Genomic DNA, 20391 nt, shown 5'->3' on the forward strand with positions numbered 1-20391 from the left:
GCATAGTAAACAAAATTATTTAAGCCGAGCCATAGTCAACGGTTAAAACAAGTTTGGAGTGCATTAAACGAGAAGTACGTGCAATTAAAGAAAGTGGCAAGTGGCTCAATTCGATTTGCATTTGGCAATAGAGTGTCCATCTTGTCATAAATAAATCAGATAACTGGTCCAAGCTTCGAACCAGATGTGTGTATAAAAGAGTCCCACTGTAGATCAGATGGACCAAGAATCACCCACGATGAAGATCTATGCACTCTGCGCTTTCCTGCTCCTTGCCATTGTGGCAGTCCAAGGATATCCCGGTATACACGGCGGATTTGGACACGGCGGACACGGAGGACTCGGTGGCTTGGGAGGACTTGGCGGCTTAGGAGGACGCGTTGGTTTCGGAGGACCCGGTGGCTATGGAGGACCCGGTGGCTACGGAGGACTCGGTGGCTACGGCGGACCCGGTAGCTACGGCGGTGGCGGGGGAGGCGCAGTAGCCACTGCCAACGCTAATGCAAACGCAAACTCAGGTGGTTACAGTCCGGGTGGTTACTACGGATAAGAAATGATGACATCCGCAGTCCGGAATCTACAATTGCTTTAAAAAATAAACAAACATTGCTTAAAAACCAAGACATTTTTCTATTATTACTGTTGACAAATGTTATCAACACAATGGGTTTACCTTCTATGTGTATATAAAAATTATATAAATATAAATTTATTGATTAAACTGAGTTAGCAAATATATAAATTGGAATAATTCTGAAAACTTATATGAAAACTTTTTTCTAAATATTTAGAACGTATCCCCCTAATTAATTGTAGGTTTTCAACACTTAGCTCTGAATATTATAACGTATAAAATCCTGGAACATTTTTGGCGATTCGTTCTTAAATTTTGAGTTAGAGCTTACTGATAATTTATAATTTTATTTGAAAAAACATTTAATTAGAATTAATGAAGTTAGAAAATTGAACAGATCTAATCCGAAAATTGCATGTAAGTTTTAAACCTCTTTTAAAAGTACACTTCGGTATTGTGGATATAAATTTTTTCTAAAAAGATGTAAATGTTGAAATGAAAATCTATTCTGTAAACATTTTAGTGTAACAATTATATTATTATATATATATATATATATTCGCTAAAGGGATGTTGTGTAAATGTACGGATTATATGATAAACTAATTTTTATAGCTGATTGTCATAATGAATTTATCTGACGAGCTTTTTTTTCAGCCTGGAAATATGCTTTACCTACCAAAATATGGCTTGTCCAAGCTAACCAGTTTTCAATTATTGATAACATGGTATATAAGTTAGTATACTATATATAAAAGTAATATTAAACGTCATGCGTTTTTAATATATGTCTAATTAATGTGCTAATCGAAGCCCCCATATATATGCCGATACAATATCGGTTTTGTGATTTTTTTTTTTCAAATAAACAAGCCGTCCACCTGTCACGGATGCTGGTATAAAAGGGGCCGGCACGCGATCACAAAGCATCGCAATCTCTAACGATGAAGTTCCTGGCTATCTGCATTTTTCTAATCTTCGCCCTGGTGGCCGTTCAGGCTCATCCTGGTGGATTCGGCGGATTCGGTGGTGGCGGTGGAGGCGGCGGTTCGAACGCAGTTGCCAACGCGAATGCCGCTGCTACCGCCGACAGCAGAGGGGGCGGTCCAGCTTCCGCCTCGGCCTCGGCCACTGCAACCGCCAACGCCAACTCCGGAGGAGGTGGAGGAGGTCATGGCAGACGTGGATAGGCCCAAAATGGATTCATAACTGTACTCTCAAAAAGTGGGCACGTCCGCGGACAGACCTCCTCAACTGAAACAATACCAATACCAATAAATATTAAATGCTAAAACTGTTTTTGGAAATCGAAGATGTTGTTTTCGTATATTAGGTTAATAACCAGTTTATGAGTCGGGCATAATTTATAGATCTTGTGACGTCAAACGAGATTTCTCTAGCCTCCTAAAAACAGACTAATCTAACAGCGGGAGCTAATATTAGCAAGTATGTTTTAAAATGTATCTTACAATTTGAATTACAACTTAAAAGTATGCATTTTAAATATATAGTTTTCGTTTCGCACATATTGCATCTCAATTTTAATTTAATTTATTTTTTATAGTCAATTTTTTGTTTCTACAACCCAGAAATCCAAACAATTCGTGCGTTTTTTTTTTGTGTGATTAAGTAATTATATTCGGCACCCACAAGTCTTGAATTTGACTACTTACGGACTGACAACCTCAATTTCAGGTCTTTTAAATAGAAGATATTTTTTTACAAATTAAGTCCGACGTCTCTTGATATATTGTCAAGCTTCTGAAAACTCGTGTTTGCAATATTTAAATTTGCAAATTATCAACATCTGGATAAGTTTCTACGTTTACGGTAGCCAAACCTTTCCGAAAAAAACTAGTTTTTATACCCCTTAGTCGTCTACTAGGTATACTAGACTTGTTAAAAAGAATGAAACAGATAGAAGAACCGTTTCCAATCTTTAACAACCTATAGCATTCAGATTCTAGAGACGTTGCACTTTTAAAAAATGTTTTTGATATTTTGTTCGTTTAAATCCCATTCTTTCCTATCCATCTATATGAGGAAAGATATAGATGAGTGACGGGTAACAGATAGTCGAGGAACTCGGCTATAGTGTTTTCTCTTGTTTTTAATTCTAGCTCTGATTTGCCTAAATTATCTACACATTATTAGCATAATTAGTATTTGCACTAATCAAAGCACAGTCTGCGTTAGCATAACAATGATGTTTTCGAAATGTCCGTTCTTTTCGGTTGCTCTAGAAAGTGGAACACACATTATAATTATAATTTGTAAATATAGAGACTAAAATATTAATCGTTGTTCAAAAAAGGCTACAAAAATGTATGTAAAATTCGTTTTCAATGCATGAAATGTAATTTTATCAGCGTATAACAATTTTTCGACTGAATCAATCAGGTTCCGTTAACAAAAAGAAAGGACAATTTTCATTTATATTTTCATAATAGGATATTTTCATAGTGGATACTATATTTTCGCAGCAAATTTGTCCTATTATCAAAATATGCTTGACAAAGCATTCGCCTGAAAAGAAATGTTATTGGATGTGTGCAAATATGCACATGTTCCTTTATGTACATTCAATTTAGTGGATACTTAAAAATATTCTGTGTTAATCTGTAACTGTAATCACACGCCTTCCAAGAATAACAAATGTTCATAGTTTTTTGTTTTTTTTTTATTTATATAAATATTAAAAAACTAATCAGTGAAGAAATTCGGGTCTGTTGGCTTATTTGCCACTAGAAGTGGCGACGGCATTGGCGTTAGCGCTAGCACTTCCACCTTGGGAGCTGGCATTGGCATTAGCGTTGGCATTGGCATTACCACCGCGATATGGTCCCTCAGAGTTGGCGGCAGCATTGGCATTGGCGTTAGCTTCGGAATTACCACCGAATCCACCCGGTCCTCCGAATCCACCTTGTCCTCCAAAGCCACCTGGCCTTCCACCTTGTCCTCCGAATCCACCTTGTCCTCCGAATCCATCTTGTCCTCCAAAGCCACCTGGCCTTCCACCTGGTCCTCCGGATCCTGGCCCGAATCCTCCTTCGAATTGGTTTTTCTCGAAACCTGGTCCGCCGAATCCTGGCCCGCCAAATCCTGGTCCGCCAAATCCTGGTCCGCCGAATCCTGGTCTGCCGAATCCACCCTCACTCTCAGCATTTGCGTTGGCATTTGCGTTGGCATTGCCACCAAACTGCGGGGCGGCACTGGACACGGCCAGGATTACGGCGAGAACGACAAAGACCTTCATGGTGATCTGCTTGATCGGAGTGACTGAACAAACTTAATGGCCAATGCCCCAGGGCCTGGTTTTTATAGTGCCCAGACGGCAGGCAGACGCAAACAAAAAAAAAAAACAAAAATCTAAGCTAGCCTCGGCTTTCGGGTAAAAATTAGCATGCAAACAATAGTCACTGCCGAAAAATAATTTCAATATTATCGGAGATCACAGATAGATTCCCCCGAACTGGGCAGGGCTCCAGAGTGGGAAGGATAGTGAGTGAAAGAGTCAGATAGTGCTCTGATCAAATGCAATGGTTTAAGGAAAGTTTGCAAATGTCTTTAGACCAACACGAGCCGTGTTCGTGGTGGTTTACTAAGGAACCGGTTTGATGCTATCAATATTTAAACGATTATTGATATTTGTGTTTATATTTCATTAAGCCAGTATATTTTTTACTTTCGGCACTGTCATCGCATCGCTTTCAGACGGAAACGACATAGAGTCAGTTAATTATCACGGAATTCTCTTTGGTACTTCACTATTAGCTATTAACACTAGAATGTACTATATGTCTTATTTTCATCAGAATAGATATAGCATCATTACAGAAGCAACGCTGTTCCTGAAAGCGAAATCTACTTTAATATAGAAGCGTCATTACATGATCATCTTGAAAACATCCTTAAGAACCGGTTCAGAATCCTGAGCGGTATTAGTCCAATGTTAATAAAAATTTGAATTAACAGATTTGGCAAGCTTAGAGACATTAACCTAATATATTTAAATATTTTCGGTCGCTTACTAACAATATTTTCTTAAAAAGTCGCTCTTTTCTATGTGCTTCCTTGTTCTGCTATAAATCCAAAATTATTCCATATTTTGAAGCAAACCCACATCTGGTTCTTATCAATAATTCTGTAATTTACCGGCAACCGTTCAGGCCCCTATAAAATTTACATATTTTTTAGCGATGGATATACATATGTATGTTTACATTCAACTTCATTTACATTTTATACACAAATGAATTGGGCGCCGGATTAGCGAAAGAAAAATGATAATTTAAACTGCGTACGTGCGTATAGTCGAGTCAGATATAAATTGAAAGGAACCTCAGCCGAAGATTATATACCCTTCTATTATAGGTTTATATATATTTAAATAAGTATATATTTAAAAATACGGATGCTTACCGAATTACAACATTAAAACTATGATTTCTGTTTTATTATTTTCGAAAATTTTTTCAAGGCAGTTGAAGTCGTCCGACTTTAATTAAACAAAACCCAAAGTTATATGTAATCAAACACGAATTTACATCAAATAAGAGCACTATGCGAAAAATTGTTTTCCAATCCGGTCCGTTCCGAGTTATATGTTACCTACATATACATATTAGAAAAAAGCTTTTGGGGAAGTTTCATGCAGATGGCTTCAAACCTAAGCGGCTCATTTGCATAAAAACAAACGGTATGATCAACAATATAAACATACATATATATACTTTTTTTGGTCGCAAATGTGACTGGCAAACTTCTGGGCGAAATCGAGATGCCCTCTGCAAGGGTATAAAAAGTCAACCAGTGTTCTTGTCAATTCCCAATGGCTGACAAAAGCTTCTTGCTATATATTTGAACCAATATTTTATAACTATTATCTCATGTACTACAAAGTAATTCACAAAGTAATAAACAATTTCTCAGACTTTAAAAAACTGTGTTTTAAACTTTATTAATGTTAGATTCGATTCTCATATATAATCGATCATGTATAAGGACGCTTACAAGTGTCAAAAAAACATTCTCTTTTCAATAAATTCGTTTAAAATTTGTCGTATGTTTTCTAACAAAAATTTCAAACTTTTTTTCTTTCTCAATCCGCGTCCTTTGACTTTTGCCACTATTGAATTTTTATTAAGATGAACAAATTACGTATTAAATAGTTTAACACGTTTACCTATTGATATGTTTACAAATACTTCCTTAATGAAAAAAATGATTGAATGGCAATTACTTGTATATAATTTTAATTTATTTAGGTTTTATTCACAGTCATTTCTTATCGCTTAACTCCAAATACCAGTATAGCTTGGATCGGTCTAACCGAATCTATTTCCGGAGGCATTGGCGGATGACGATGCAGAAGCGGATCCAGCGCCACCACGTCCGCCACCACTAGCCGATGCCGAGGAAGAGGCTGAGGCCGAAGATGAGCCGCCACCAAATCCTGAGCCACCACCAAATCCTGGGCGACCGCCGAAACCTGGACCACCGCCGAACCCTGGGCCACCACCAAATCCTGGGCGAGCGCCGAAACCTGGTCCACCGCCGAACCCTGGGCCACCACCAAATCCAGGGCGACCGCCGAACCCTGGTCCACCGCCGAACCCTGGGCCACCGCCGAACCCTGGGCCACCGCCAAATCCTGGGCCACCGCCAAATCCTGGGCGACCGCCGAATCCTCCGCCCTGAGCATTGGCATTAGCATTCGCGTTTGCGTTGGCGTTTCCTCCAAATTGAGGCAGGGCCGATGCCACAGCCACCAGAACAGAGAGCGCGATGAATAGTTTCATGTTGAGTTGTTGCTTCCTCGATGGTGATCCAAACACTTGTCCAATGCACCGCCGGACACGGCTTTTATTCCGTTGCCCGTCGGCGAAGAGATTCGTTGACTGCTCGGTGATCCACCCTGGAGCTCACTCTCCTAAGCGGCAAAAGTAGATAAACATGAGAAAAAAGAGAAAAAAACAGAACGAATTATCGATATTTATGGCTCAACTCATTAGCAGGTTCGGGGCGTACGACCGTCGGACCCTACGCTCAACAGACCCGGTTTGCTCGATCTCCCGCTGCAACCGGTTAGTCCCAATCTCGGGAGCACCTGAGACGCGCCCCCTTCTCTATCAGTCCATTGGAGAGGCAGCATAACGATGGGCTTGATACCAGTGATGTCATGGACCAAGTAGTTAGTAAAACTGTGGGGGTGACGAAAAATACATGTTATCGAGGAGGTATTTTTGAAAATCAGTGCAGGTAGATTTCCAGTAAGAATTCTTGTCAGATGATCCCAAATAGTAGTTGCATTCATTAAATTTTGGTCAACAACTATATATTTATCCTCAGAATATATACCCAAGTAATCACTTATTGTTCAGTCATCAAAAAATATATTAATAACAATATTAAGTAGTAAACGTAAAACAGTTTACTATAGATATTAAAGATAGATATATTAGATAGAGGTAGATCTTAGCTTATTAGATATAAGTACACTCTTCAAATTAAATTTACCAATAAAGAACTAGTTCTCTTTGAGCATCTCTGAGGCGTTGTTATTAATTAAGTTTAACAAACATATCAAAAGCAGTTGACTGATTTTTGTGTCCGCATTAATAAATGCAAATTTTTTGTTGCCTTTCTGCCATCTGTTTAGCTTTAAACTTTTTCGCGTCGCGTAGATTTTTAATTGTTTGTTTATTTAAGCTTTTAAAAGCCGAATATAATTGAAAACGTTATAAAAACGTGTATTTGGCTAAATTCTAAACGTTAATTATTCTAATTAATACAAGAGAGTCATCATCGTGCCAGGAGAAAAACAACATCCCAAAAGCATTAGAAATTCAAATGAATCGACTTGATTTATTTGGTTTGATCGGCGTGGGGGCTACGAAAGAGTTATCATCGAAAGAGTGGCTCAACATACGGGGAGTCCCAATTGAAAGTGTGCCAAGTAATGTTATGTGATTTACACGGCCATATAAATATGCAAAAGGGGGCTCAAAAGTCTCCTACATACGATGTACGATTCCCGCATCTCTCATCACGAATGTGTCAGAACTTTGACAATTGAATGTGCAACTATTTTTATCATTTCTTCCGACTTATATGGATAGGCCAATGGCAATTTTATGCAGATTTAAAATCAATTATATAGCTTTTAAGATTTAAAATAAATAGTACATTATATAGATCTCGATAGATAAATATTTTTCTCTTTTACCGAAATGTGCAAATGTTTGTCAATTAAAAACTGTACATAAAACCTTTTATTGCACCTTAAGAATTTCTGAAGCGATAAATTATAGTTTAACATTTTGTTAAATTTAATAATAATGCTTTTTGTGGGTTTTTAAATTTTTTATTTCAGACTTTTTTTAACATTAACAATAACTTAACTTCTAGATAATCCGCTCTCTGGCAGCTTATCCGTAGAAACCACCGCCGCTGGCGGAGGCGGATGAAGAGGCGGAGGAGGAGGCTGCTCCGCCACCACCACCTGCTGCCGAGGCTGATGAAGATGCGGAGGCAGAGGCAGCACCACCGCCACCACCGCGTCCGCCGCCATGACGCCTTCCACCGCCGAATCCGCCGCCATAGGGATTACCGAATCCACCGCCATAGGGACCGCCGCCGAATCCGCCGCCGTATGGACCACCTCCGAAACCGCCGCCAAAGCCGCCGCCATATGGACCACCGCCAAAGCCGCCGCCGTAGGGTCCGCCGCCGAATCCGCCACCAAATCCTGGTCGTCCGAATCCGAATTGCGGTAGGGCCGAAACGGCGGCCACCAGAAGAGCGAGAACAATCAGAGTCTTCATTGCGAGAATTCTTCTGTGAGTTTGATAGATTCTATCTGTGCGATCGCTGGGTTGTCTGGGCTGGAACTGACGGACTCTCAGCTGAGTCGCTAAAGTATTTATACCTGCTGCATTTTTTCGAAAAGTCGTCACATACCGGCGAGTCAAATGTTTATAATTTTGGCTTTTGGGCCGATCGCCTACCGGTTTTCTTTTGATTGTGTTCCATCTCATATCTAATTACACTGGGCAACATACATATTGCTCTTGAGTAAGTCGATGACGCATGATATTTTGGGTTTAAATTGACCATTAATAAAATTATACTATATTTAATAATATTGTTATTGATATTGGTAATTAAAAAACAACGCTTTATAAGGGGCTTGGATTTAAAAAAATGCACTATCAAAAGAAGTATTATATACTTAACCGATTTTTGCTATTATTTGCTAGTATTTTTCTGTTAAATCTTGCCATGATTTCCTATTTTAAAAATAATATATATTTTTTAATTTTTACATGCTTGGTGCGTAGTGCTGCCGTGCCAAGCGATGACTTTGTTTGCCGGGGGATTCCCACACACACTCCCAAGAAGACGCATGTATGTCGACCCCCACTCAAAAGATGACCCAGGTGGTAGTGTTTGAAAAATGACAGCCAGCTTGTTTACATGTAGTTCTTCCTGATCTGCGTAGTTCCCCACCGAGATCAAGAGTACTCCTCGCCGGCTGATTTCGATCGCCTAATGCCGATCATCTGACAAGTTCATCTTGAAGAGTTTATTCCCCCTATCTTGCTTTGTTCGCCGGAAAGCGGTTTCGATGGCGATGTTTTCAATAAACACCGGTCGATTGGAGTGGGCCAGTTGGAGGTGGTGAGATCACTGACTGATCGCCGCTGGCTATTGGGCATTTCTCCAGGTTTCGCGGCCAATCTGCTCAAGAGAAGGTTCAGTCCGCCACAGAAAGTCTTCAGTTTCGATCGCGCAGCAATTATTAAAGTAAAACCGACTAGTCCTGAAATTATTAAAATATAACCGACTAGTCCTGAAATTATTAGAAATAAACCTACTAGTCCTGAAAGTACACATGTGGATTTGATGAAAACAAAACATGAAAGCATAAATTAAGACAACTTTACTATAAAGCGTACATTTACTATTACTTATGGTTTTCTGTGTGTTTAAATGAAGTGAACAACAAATTACGGCCAGCACATTTGAAATGATTAATTGACATTGAATTGTAGTGATATGCATAACAAGTCGAATATACTATTTGATTGATCTCTAAAAGCATTTTATCTTAGTTAACAATATCGGCCAGCAATTGCGATTAGTTTCACTAGCGCAAATATGTAAATCTCGTGCAATGAGTAAAATATAGTATCGGAGTGAAATCTCTCATTCATGACTAAGTTTAGGTTTACAATCTCTTAGCAATATGATATATTGACACTGATCGTTAGTGGGGAAAAAATCACACATTTTAATGAGACAGTGCACGATAGCAATCGCAAAATCCCCATAATTCGGGCTCTTAGAGATCTGAGTCTTAACAGTCCATAACAATAAAGTCTCCCATGCGCGTCGAACAAGATTTCAGGGGTTGTTAATTGCTGAAAAAAAAACATTTCTTTTTAGAATATGAATACGAAACCCGTTTGGGTGTCGTCACAGCCAACTTTGAGATACATCTGTGATCGTACACATGTCTGACGATTAGCGACTCACATCCGAAGGGGTTTTCCTGGCCAGTATTTGTGAAAATCGAATTAGTACAGTCGTTAGAATTCGGTGATTTTTGGGGGTCGATTCAGGAAAAGGTAAACTATTGGAAATCCAATTTTAGTTGTACTTCGAACTCATAACAAATAAAGGCATTAATTCCCGCCCATTTGAATATTGTTTTCGTCTTTGGCTTATGCAAAAAGTCCGTAACATAATCGCCTAATGGAACCGGTCGGGTTTGGGATCGTTTATTTATTTATATTTTCTATTTTTTTGCCACATTTGCGATGAGGCTTTTTTTTGGGCAATTATATAAGTCTGAGCTCCGGGCATTATGTGATTTTTCCCGGAGCGACTTCTTTGTGTTCCATGATTAATGGCAGTGAAATGGCGCAGTATCTCGCAATTGCCAAACAATCGAATCGAACTCTTTACATAATTAGCTGTCTAAGTTGGCAATGCAAACGGATGGCTCCCGAATTGTAATGCATTTGCGTTGAATAAATAACGCGAGCACTTAAATAATGAACTGCTAGTGCAAATATTTGTATATTAAAATCAATCAAATTGAAATAATCTGAGCCTGGTCGAAATAGAATATTATCACATTAGCCGGCGGCCAGAATCATTTTCCATGGCGACATGAAATATTATTAAAATGCCAACTAATGAACGTCATGTTAATTATGTAAACACACACACACAAGCACACGCAATCAGTGTCCTGTAATATTTTCGCGTTTTAAACGCCGTTTATTGCTATTGCCATTTTCCATAGTTTTTCCTCGCCACTCCAATCCACTCCACTCGGCAAATTGAATTTTACCCGCCCGGGCTGTGCAAACTTTTCAATTATGCGGCTAGCGGGCTAATGAACAAAGCGATCTGACCAGAAAACCATTTGGCCACCATATCGATATGGATACGAGTCAGCCAGCCAGCCACACATCTAGCTGGATGTGCAGACTAAATTATTTAATTTTAATTAAATGCTGGCTGCCAATCGAATGGGCCAAAAATTGTGTATAGCCTATTTTGGGGCCAGTTGATCGCTTATGAAATCGAAACTTATTGTCGCATACTTTGAGGCAGTGCACCTGAGATGAGCCGGAGTTTGGAATAAAGTGCATTGGCTCATTGATAAACATTTCACATTTATTTTATGGCCCAACATAAATTGCAGCAAACAAAGGGCCCGGCCATATTGTCAGTTCTACAAAGGCCAACAACTGTTGCAGCAGCAGCAGTGACTCTGTGGCAAACCGCCAACAGTCTGTTGGCCCCAACTTCCGGTTTTCCCCCATCTTCCGCCTCTTCGACTCCATGTTGCAAAACTGCACCGCAGGGGTTCATCGTCCTTGTGCAAATTGGTCTCACAGTTTATTGCCGACTCCGGACTGCGGACTGTGGACCTCGGACTGGGGACTCCGTGCTGCAGACTCCAGACCTCGGAGCCCAGGAGCACACAGATGCTGCTCCTCCGGCAATAAAAGTGCACTTTCAGCCTGCGAGTGAGAAGCCAAAGCTGAGGCGATGGCGAAGGCAAAGGAGCTTGCTTAAGATTTCAATTTGTTGCCATTGTGTGCAACAATTTGCAATAGTAAAACTTTGCTTAATGATAAATGTTTGTGGGGGACACATAAAACTCAAGAGCAGCGCAGTCTGTCCAGGCCATTTAGGAGATTTATGTGGCCATGAGTGGCATCAATGTCTTCGGCCGTCGCAAATACAACTCCAAACCACACCATTCCATTGCCTCTAATAGGCCATTAATTTTGGCGGAAACTTTGCATGCCAGAATTTCCGACCCCCAAAAAGCAGGAGAAGTCTTCCTTAGCGGTCGCAAACGGCTCGAAGAATAAATGGGTTACCATCAAGGACACAACGTGTCTTTCACACATTTAGTCCTTAATCCGATTCAGAAACGCATTCATCGAATGATAGTGCGGATTTAAAATTCTAAGAAATGATTGTAAACCATAATTGTTGAGTACAAAAACTATATTTGATCGGTTTTGTTGTAATACTTTAGGCCACTGGGAGAATTACAGGTATATTCGGCTTTGGGTAATCCAGACTAGCCATGATAGCCGCCGCCAGCTCCTGCTGAAGCACTGGCACTGGCTGAAGCAGAGGCTCCGGAGCCACCTCCGTAGCCACCACCACCGCCTGGTCCGCCACCGTAGGGGACTGCAGGTAGAATTCCGTAGCCGCCACCGCCGCCACCTCCGCCTCCGCCGCCGCCTCCATATCCGCCTTTGAATCCGCCTCCGCCTCCATGACCTTTGTGCTTGTGACTAAGGCCGCCACCAAGGTGTCCACCACCGGAACCGCCTCCAATGCCGGGGCCGAAGCCTCCACCACCGCCGCCAATGCCGGGGCCGAAGCCTCCACCACCGCCTCCAATGCCGGGACCGAAGCCTCCTCCCCCTCCAGAATGGCCTCCTCCGATTCCTCCACCTGGTCCGAAGCCTCCGCCGCCGTGACCTCCGCCGCCGTGACCTCCGCCGCCATGACCTCCATCAAAACCTCCAACTGAAGATGATGCAGAGCTACCGGCGCCGCCGATTCCTCCAAATCCAGGGCCGCCACCGATACCGCCACCTCCACCAGAATGGCCACCTCCACCGCCGATTCCGCCACCTCCTCCGGAATATCCACCTGATCCAAATCCAGGACCGCCACCGATTCCTCCACCGGAATGGCCGCCTGATCCGATTCCAGGACCACCACCGATGCCGCCTCCACCTCCAGAATGACCTCCGCCGGAAATCACTCCACCGCCAGCATGGCCACCTGCGAAGGGACCTCCTCCGACACCGCCGCCTCCAAATCCTAAATCACCGCCAGAGCCGAAGCCGCCAGATCCGTGTCCTCCAGAACCGTGACCACCAGATCCATAACCTCCGCCGAGCTTACCGCCTCCATCGCCGCCTCCAATCGCACCGGCAGAAGCGGACGAGGAAGCGGATGCTCCGGCGTGTCCACCGCCACCACCGCCGCCTCCACCGCCGTAACCTCCGGCGGAAGCTAACGCCACACAAACACTCAGCACTACAAACAGACGCATCGGAACCTTTGCCTGCAGCTCACTAACTGGGTTCCCTGGAAAGATGCCGGCTTTTATAAGAGACTCTCCGATGTGCAAAAAGCACAAATAATAGCAAAATACTTGCAAAAATTTCGCAGAGCGCGAAAAAAAGAACAGAACCCAGTCACGTTCCCAATGCTGAGATCCTAGGGTCAGGCCAGGCAAAAACTCAGACTGCACTGGACAACAAAGAATAATCAAATTGATTAGTAATCCATTTCTGCACTATATTTGTTACAAAGTAGTTCAATTTCATTCTCACCTTAAAATATTGATCCATTTACCAAGATAAAACCCTTCTTTAAAACAGTAATTATAGTTTATAATAGTTATAAGTGAGAGTGCACACCTGTAGCACAGTGTAATTTGCACCCGTGGAGAACACACAAACGAGTTCCATTTTAATATTCTCGATTGTCTTGAGTCGGAAATTACATTATACCCTAGGGACAAACGAATATTTGGAAGGCGTGTGCAACCCGCGGGAGATTCATGATAGCCATCAGCAATGATGAATTAACCTAATGATGGCTAAGCCCGATTTCCATTGTTTATTAATCAAAATAATCAGGTAAACACATATTCCTAATGGAAGATCAAATGTGGCTTGAACGTGATCGAGAACGAGAAATAGGGTATTCCGACCTCGTCATAGTCCAGTACTCAGTCGCTCAGTCTTATGTAAACCATTTTAATCATCGATTGCCTCGGAATCAGTTGCATTGAATCTCGACTCGCCCAAGATTAGATTGATTTTCAATTAGATGATATTCGGAGGCGGTTGATGGTTACGACAATGACCTTTGGGGTCTACGTCACTCTGGTTTGTTGGAGTGAAAATACAGACGCCACACAGAGTGATGAATTATATAAAATTCTTAAACACCATCGTAATGTTTATTTGGCGAACATTTTAATTAGTACGCGATCTTAAAGCACACACATATTAACCGTAATTTATAAGATTAGTAATTTATGGTGTTATTATATTCTAATGTGGCCAAATAAATTCATTCTCAGCTTGGACTTTGCATTAATAGTAAAGATTAATAATTATTGGTCAGCAAATCGTTCTATGAACTGAATGATATTTTTTTTACATGTCACTTTTTAATAAGCTTTAGATCAAATTTTAAATGACAGCTTAATATACAATGTAGACATTCGCTTTAAAGGTCGTGTTGAAATTTTAAATATAGAATTTAAATGTAGAATACTTTGAAATATTACAGGTAACTTAAAATTAGCCAAGGAAAAGGCCGCCGCCACGGTTAATGGATCCTCCAAGGTGAGCGCCACCCAATCCAATTCCGGCACTTCCAGAGTTTCCGCCGAGATTGCCACCAAGGCTTAGACCGTTTCCTCCCAGACTGATACTTCCCTGGCGATATCCTCCTTGGCTGGAAGATCCGCTCGATCCCAAGGAGGCAGTGTTACCACCGAGAGAGAGACTTCCCGAACCCACAGCAGGGGTCAGTATACCACTGGCGACTCCATGGGCCAGGGACGCAGCCTCGTGGGCACCGGCTAGTCCAATCGATCCAGCTGTGTTGGAGTTGTGTCTGTTTGTTCCAATTGACAGGCCATTTGTTCCAAGTGAAGCAGATCCCGAATTTCCAGAGGATCCGATACTCAAATGCCCGGCGTTGATCTTGGATGATCCGGCGCCAGAGCCAGTAGATCCAGAGATTCCAGCTGATCCGATGCTCAAGTGACCAGATGAACCAGTGGAAGAAGATCCCTTAGAGCTGGAATCAGTTGCTCCAATGCTTAAATGTCCGACACCGATGGATGCATGGTTTGTAGCAGCCTGGGAGGATCCGGTAGTTCCGGCAGATTGGATATTCAGATGACCAGCACCGATGGAAGCAGATCCTGATCTGGTGTGCATGGAGCTTGATCCCGAAGATTCCACTTTCTTGTGTTCTGTCTTGATGTGGGCAGATCCAGCGTGTGATCCAGAGGCTCCAGAACCAGCAGATCCAGATATTCCAGCTGATCCGATGCTCAAGTGACCAGATGAACCGGTAGCAGATGATCCCTTAGAGGCGGAATCCGTTGCTCCAATATTCAGGTGTCCTACACCAATAGACGCGGTGTTTGAAGAAGTTTGGGAGGATCCGGTACTTCCGGCAGATTGGACATTCACATGACCAGCACCGATTGCAGCAGAACCTGATCCGGTGTGCATGGAGCTTGATCCCGAAGATTCCACTTTCTTATGTTCTGTCTTGATGTGTGCAGATCCAGCGTGTGTTCCAGAGGCTCCAATGGTTGCAGATCCAGAACTAATGTGGGATTGACCAGCACTGAACTTGGATGATTCTGTTTTTGAGGAATAAGTGGATGAATGCCCAGAAGAGACCATCGAGGACTCAGCTTTATGATATGTGGAAGACGTTTTCTTTTCACTGGCTCCAGAGGCTCCCACATTAATGTGACCAGCACCAGCAGTGCCGGAATTCGAGCCAGAGGTTTCAATTTTTCCGTGTCCAGCTGTAATCTTTGCAGAACCAGCCTGAACAGATCCAGTATGGTGTGCACCAGTTGACGAAGATCCAGTGATCTTAGCATTGCCAAGGGAGCCTGAGCTGGATCCGGAAATTCCAGATGATCCGATGCTCAAGTGACCGGAATTGGCTCCGGAACCGGAGGTTGCACCGTTGACAACGCCGCTGGCAACTGTGTCTGCTGCGTGAGCTCCATGAGCGGCAGCAATTGATCCTGCGGAATGGACAACATTGGCTCCGGTTCCTGCAACTCCCAAAACTCCGTTGACAACCTGAGCTCCATGAGCGGCACCTGTCGATCCTGCTGCTCCAGCTCCCGCTGCATTCAGGACTGCATTTGCTGCATTAACAGTTGCTGATCCGGCGCTATGATGAAGGTCACTGGAACCCGAGATACCGGAAGAGCCGACGGTCAAGTGTGCAGCATTCGTCTTGCTACCACTGTTGCCAGAGGTTTGAATATTCAAATGTCCAGCTCCAAGGGAAGCAGATCCAGATCCACTATGCTCAGCGGATGCTTTGTGTACCTGATCCGCCGCCGTGGAACCTGCAGAATGCACAGCATTGACTCCAGTCGCAGCAGCTCCCAGCACTCCATGGGCAGCCTGTGCTCCGTGAGAAGCGGCCGTCGAGCCGGCCGAGTGCACAACATTAGCTCCATTTCCGGCCACTCCCAATATTCCGTTCACTGCCTGAGCTCCGTGAGCAGCAGCTGTTGATCCCGCAGAGTGGACGGCATCTACTCCAGATCCAGTTGCTCCCAGCACTCCATGGGCAGCCTGAGCACCGTGATTGGCAGCTGCGGATCCGGCAGAGTGGACGACATTAGCTCCAGTCGAAGCAGCGCCCAATATTCCGTTCACTGCCTGAGCTCCGTGAGCAGCAGCTGTTGATCCCGCAGAGTGGACGGCATCTACTCCAGATCCAGTTGCTCCCAGCACTCCATTGGCAGCCTGAGCACCGTGATTGGCAGCTGCGGATCCGGCAGAGTGGACGACATTGGCTCCAGTCGAAGCAGCGCCCAGAATGCCATTGGCAGCCTGATTCAGAACCGATCCAGAAGATCCTCTGTTGTATCCCCCACCCAGACTCAATCCAGGCAGACTTGCTTGAGCAGAGCCACCACCGTTTGCGCCTCCAAATCCAAGGCTGCCACCACCGAAGCCCAGTCCGAATCCGGCGGATGCCAAGGATACGCAGCAGGCAGATAAAAGTAAATACAATCCCGTGGGAGCCATTGTCTCAATTTTACTAACTGCTTTCCGAGAAAACGGCTTGCTTTTATAGAACCGAAAATGCGCCTAGCAGTAATGACGTCAAAGCCACTACAGGCAAGCTTCGCTACCTCGTACAGCTCCAAATAAATTAAAATTTGTTAAAACTTCATTTCACTACGGCATCTTAAAGATAAATCAACTTGCTGTTAAATAAAATAACTATCTGAAATGGAAAATGTGCACACTAACATAGGTTAAACTGTAAATGAACAAATTTGGTGACGATTTCTTCGTTAATTAATTCGAAAAAAACGTATGGAAACCAGTTCCTTAGCATTTATCATAGTTTTTTGACTGGGAGTTGCTTATTCTGTTCAGGGGATTCACAAATGTATAAATACAACACGTGTGGTGCAGAATCTGCAAAATTAAGGTCAATCCGGAGATTGAATCTTGGAGAAATAGTCACAGCAAGCTTTCCATATATTTTAGTTTTTATCATCTTGTTTAAGTGCAAATCCAGTTTACTATCGTATCGATACTTTGTACCTTCATCATAAAAGTTTCATTACCTTATAGTTTTCCTAAACATCTTCAACACATGCTCATTAAAATATACAGAGTATTCTGGCATCGCATTAAAGTTGAATAACTTTTTCGTGTCTATATTTATCCCATAATTAATTTCCCTCACCCAAGACTGATAAAATTAGCATTATTTTTACATCTACTATGACGACTATAGTAGTGCGTCAAAAAGAAACGAATTCTCGGTAATATTTCATACATTTAACCAGTAGAACAAGACTTACAGCTTAAATACTGTATACGGAAGTTTTTCTTAAGATAATTATACGCAACTAAGTAGAGAACTTGGTAAATTCGGTTTCGTACAATCGATCTGAGCCACGTGCAAGTTGCTCTTGGCGCAAGCTTAGACACAGTTTTTCACTTAACTTGACTGCTGGTGTTGCAGGAAAAGCGCAGCTGAGCGCAGCTGAGCTCCACCCAAATGCAAATGGCAAGACAATGTGGGCTAAGAGCCCAAGAAAGTGGAGCTGGCGGAAGGTCGGGCGGGGGTGCAGGAAAGGCGGGAAATGCGGCAGCTTCTTGGCCCCGGTGTCAGCTGGTTGGCCCACTGGAAAGCACTGGGGAAAATGGAAAATTGTGCTCGCAGGAAATCTGCTTACAAATGCATGTATCTTGGCCCGCCAGCTGGATGATGTTGATGCAAAATCTGTTACGGCTTTTGTGGGGCGAAAGAAACACTTGACTTCCGCTTCCGCCGGAGTTGCCCATGCACACTTGAGAATGCGAAATGCTATGCAAATGCGGGCATCTTTTCCATATTTAAAGCAAAGTACAACGGAGAGCAAATAAATAAATAAATATTTAAGTTGGTGCTGCCAAGTGGCTTTGTTATTTTTAATATGAATCTGAAATCGACACTGTATGTGATAATTTTCCGCACGGAATGGTAATAAATACGAAGCGCAGAGTTTTGTTTATAATATTATTGTCCAAATAAATACTTATAGTTACAAAATAAATATGTCCGAGAAAAGGTAACATACTTAAGAACGTATGAATCTTCCCCGGACTTCCCTTCTGGATCGATTAGCCTCTTCTGGCGAGCCCTCTGGCACTTTTCCGAGGACCTGCAGCATACGCCGGTAGAGCATTTTCCGCACATCGATGGCCCAGAGGAAGTCCATGTGGTTGAACTCCTTCTGCGGCACCAGGTACTTGCCCGTCACGTTGCCCAGGTCATCGCACATGGACTCCACATCCTTGGGGTGGCATAGCAGATCATTGGTGGAGTAGTACACGAAAGTGGGAACCGTCACCAGGCTCAGGTTGTAACGAGGTGGCAGATGATCCCTGTACAGCTGCATATTCTTATTGGAACTGTAGCTGTACGGAGCAAAGCGACCGCTCTTGATGATCTGGATGAAGTGCTTCACCTGCTTGGCAGCCACTCCTGCCGGGTAGTGACCCAGGATCACGGGGAACATTTTCTGCAACAGATTTGGGAAGTTAATCCGTACTCTTGTTGTAACTTAAGCATAAAGTTACCCTGTTAAACTCGTTCCAGTTGCGACCCACTATTCCAAATACGGCCTCGATGCACAGGCGTTCTGTCTCCTCCGTCATCCGGCACAGAAACCGGAACTCCCCGTTGAACATCTCCCTAATTGAGCTGCCTACCAGGCTCTAAAGAAAAATGTTTCATAAATTATGAATTAATAATTAAGATAATGGAAATATGTTCTTTATCATGATATAGGAAAACTATACTTTTGTCGTTACTTACATTAAAGTACAGACTGATGGCCCTGATGTAGGGATGGTCCTCGGTCTCCTTGGCGTAAACGGCGGGTGCGAGGGCCTGCATGGAGACGACCTTGGCGTTGTAGGCGGGACGCATGGAGCACATCACGAAGAAGGAGGTGCATCCCTGCGAGTGGCCGGCATAGTGCAGTTTCGGGAATCCGGTCACCTTTAGCACGTGATCAATCATCGCTGGCAAGTCGTACATCCCGATCTCGTGCCAACTGAAGTCCCAGAACTTGGACTCGTCCGGGTCGAGGGTGGTGTGGTTCCTCGAGTAGCGATTGCCACGCGCGTTCCCCAGCCAGACATCGTAGTTGTGGTCGGCCAGCAAGTAGGCTGCAAAGTGGACTTCGGTCGTAATCACTTGGCCATTAATCACGGACGACGCGGATGGCACTTACCCAGGCTTACGTTGGGGCCCATTACCACAAATCCCGCCGAGCTGTCCACGAGTCCGTGCTGCAGGAGGAAGGGCGGGGCGCCCTGCTTGCGGATGCGGTGCATGGTGAGAATGTATCCGTCCTCGGTGGTTACATGGTGCACCTCCGCCTCGTAGCCGTACTTGGCGATTAATTTGTCCTGTTGACGAAATGGGTGAGAAGTGATGATAATGACCGTAAGAAAAGGAGTAATCTTCCACTTGGGTATGAAAGGATTTTTCAGTAATTATTGGAAAGTGCAGGACATTATTTTCCATAATACAACTGTCTCTTTAAGATTTATATATATATTAGCACTTTTTGTGATGTTAAAGGGTTAATAATATCTTTTAGTGATTATTACAATTTTTCCTTGATTTTTTTATAAGACTGAATAAGTTTTAATTTTTATCTTACCACACTAAGAGTCGAATCCTGTTTGATGTTCTTGCGTTGCAGTCGATCTTCCGGCGTTTCGTCCTCGACGCTCTCCTCCTCCTCTTCCTCCTCCTCCTCATCCTCTTCGTCCTCCTCGCCGCCAATCAGCTGGCCTTGGATCCTGGAGATGAACACACAGAGTCCCAGGAGCAGGATTAGCTGCATCCTCAGGCTGCACCGCATCTTCATTAAGCCACAAGTATCTGCGAGTTTCACTTTCACGGAAGCGAATCTCTTGACGGAATTCAACCTCAACGCTGCGCGACGCGAG

The 20391-nt window shown here is 43.3% G+C and overlaps 7 protein-coding genes across 7 annotated transcripts; 2 read left to right on the forward strand and 5 right to left on the reverse strand.

Moving 5' to 3' along the window:
- The first annotated feature begins 228 nt into the window (after positions 1-228).
- LOC117149808 (glycine-rich cell wall structural protein) lies at positions 229-621 on the forward strand. The gene has a single exon (XM_033316824.1). It carries the CDS (start codon positions 239-241, stop codon positions 548-550), a length of 312 nt encoding a protein of 103 aa, XP_033172715.1. The 5' UTR covers positions 229-238; the 3' UTR covers positions 551-621.
- Positions 622-1518: 897 nt separating this feature from the next.
- LOC117149208 (glycine-rich cell wall structural protein 2) lies at positions 1519-1849 on the forward strand. Its single transcript, XM_033316756.1, has one exon. The coding sequence runs from the start codon at positions 1519-1521 to the stop codon at positions 1762-1764; it is 246 nt and encodes an 81-aa protein (XP_033172647.1). The 3' UTR covers positions 1765-1849.
- Positions 1850-5812: 3963 nt separating this feature from the next.
- Positions 5813-6290, reverse strand: LOC117137230. The gene has a single exon (XM_033298591.1). It carries the CDS (start codon positions 6288-6290, stop codon positions 5862-5864), a length of 429 nt encoding a protein of 142 aa, XP_033154482.1. The 3' UTR covers positions 5813-5861.
- A 1646-nt stretch (positions 6291-7936) lies between these two features.
- LOC117145268 (glycine-rich protein 5) lies at positions 7937-8483 on the reverse strand. The gene has a single exon (XM_033310858.1). It carries the CDS (start codon positions 8398-8400, stop codon positions 8005-8007), a length of 396 nt encoding a protein of 131 aa, XP_033166749.1. The 5' UTR covers positions 8401-8483; the 3' UTR covers positions 7937-8004.
- A 3611-nt stretch (positions 8484-12094) lies between these two features.
- LOC117145259 (glycine-rich cell wall structural protein) lies at positions 12095-13216 on the reverse strand. Its single transcript, XM_033310845.1, has one exon. The coding sequence runs from the start codon at positions 13179-13181 to the stop codon at positions 12189-12191; it is 993 nt and encodes a 330-aa protein (XP_033166736.1). The 5' UTR covers positions 13182-13216; the 3' UTR covers positions 12095-12188.
- A 927-nt stretch (positions 13217-14143) lies between these two features.
- Positions 14144-16950, reverse strand: LOC117145248 (uncharacterized PE-PGRS family protein PE_PGRS54). The gene has a single exon (XM_033310833.1). The coding sequence runs from the start codon at positions 16948-16950 to the stop codon at positions 14446-14448; it is 2505 nt and encodes an 834-aa protein (XP_033166724.1). The 3' UTR covers positions 14144-14445.
- Positions 16951-18350: 1400 nt separating this feature from the next.
- LOC117150412 (lipase 1) lies at positions 18351-20328 on the reverse strand. Its single transcript, XM_033317279.1, has 5 exons — positions 20100-20328; positions 19665-19842; positions 19244-19599; positions 19006-19143; positions 18351-18947 (listed from the first exon to the last, which is right to left on the reverse strand). The coding sequence occupies exons 1-5, from the start codon at positions 20307-20309 to the stop codon at positions 18504-18506; spliced, it is 1326 nt and encodes a 441-aa protein (XP_033173170.1). The 5' UTR covers positions 20310-20328; the 3' UTR covers positions 18351-18503.
- Positions 20329-20391: the final 63 nt, after the last annotated feature.

Source organism: Drosophila mauritiana, chromosome 2L, assembly GCF_004382145.1.
Source record: "Drosophila mauritiana strain mau12 chromosome 2L, ASM438214v1, whole genome shotgun sequence".
Lineage (NCBI taxonomy): Eukaryota > Metazoa > Arthropoda > Insecta > Diptera > Drosophilidae > Drosophila > Drosophila mauritiana.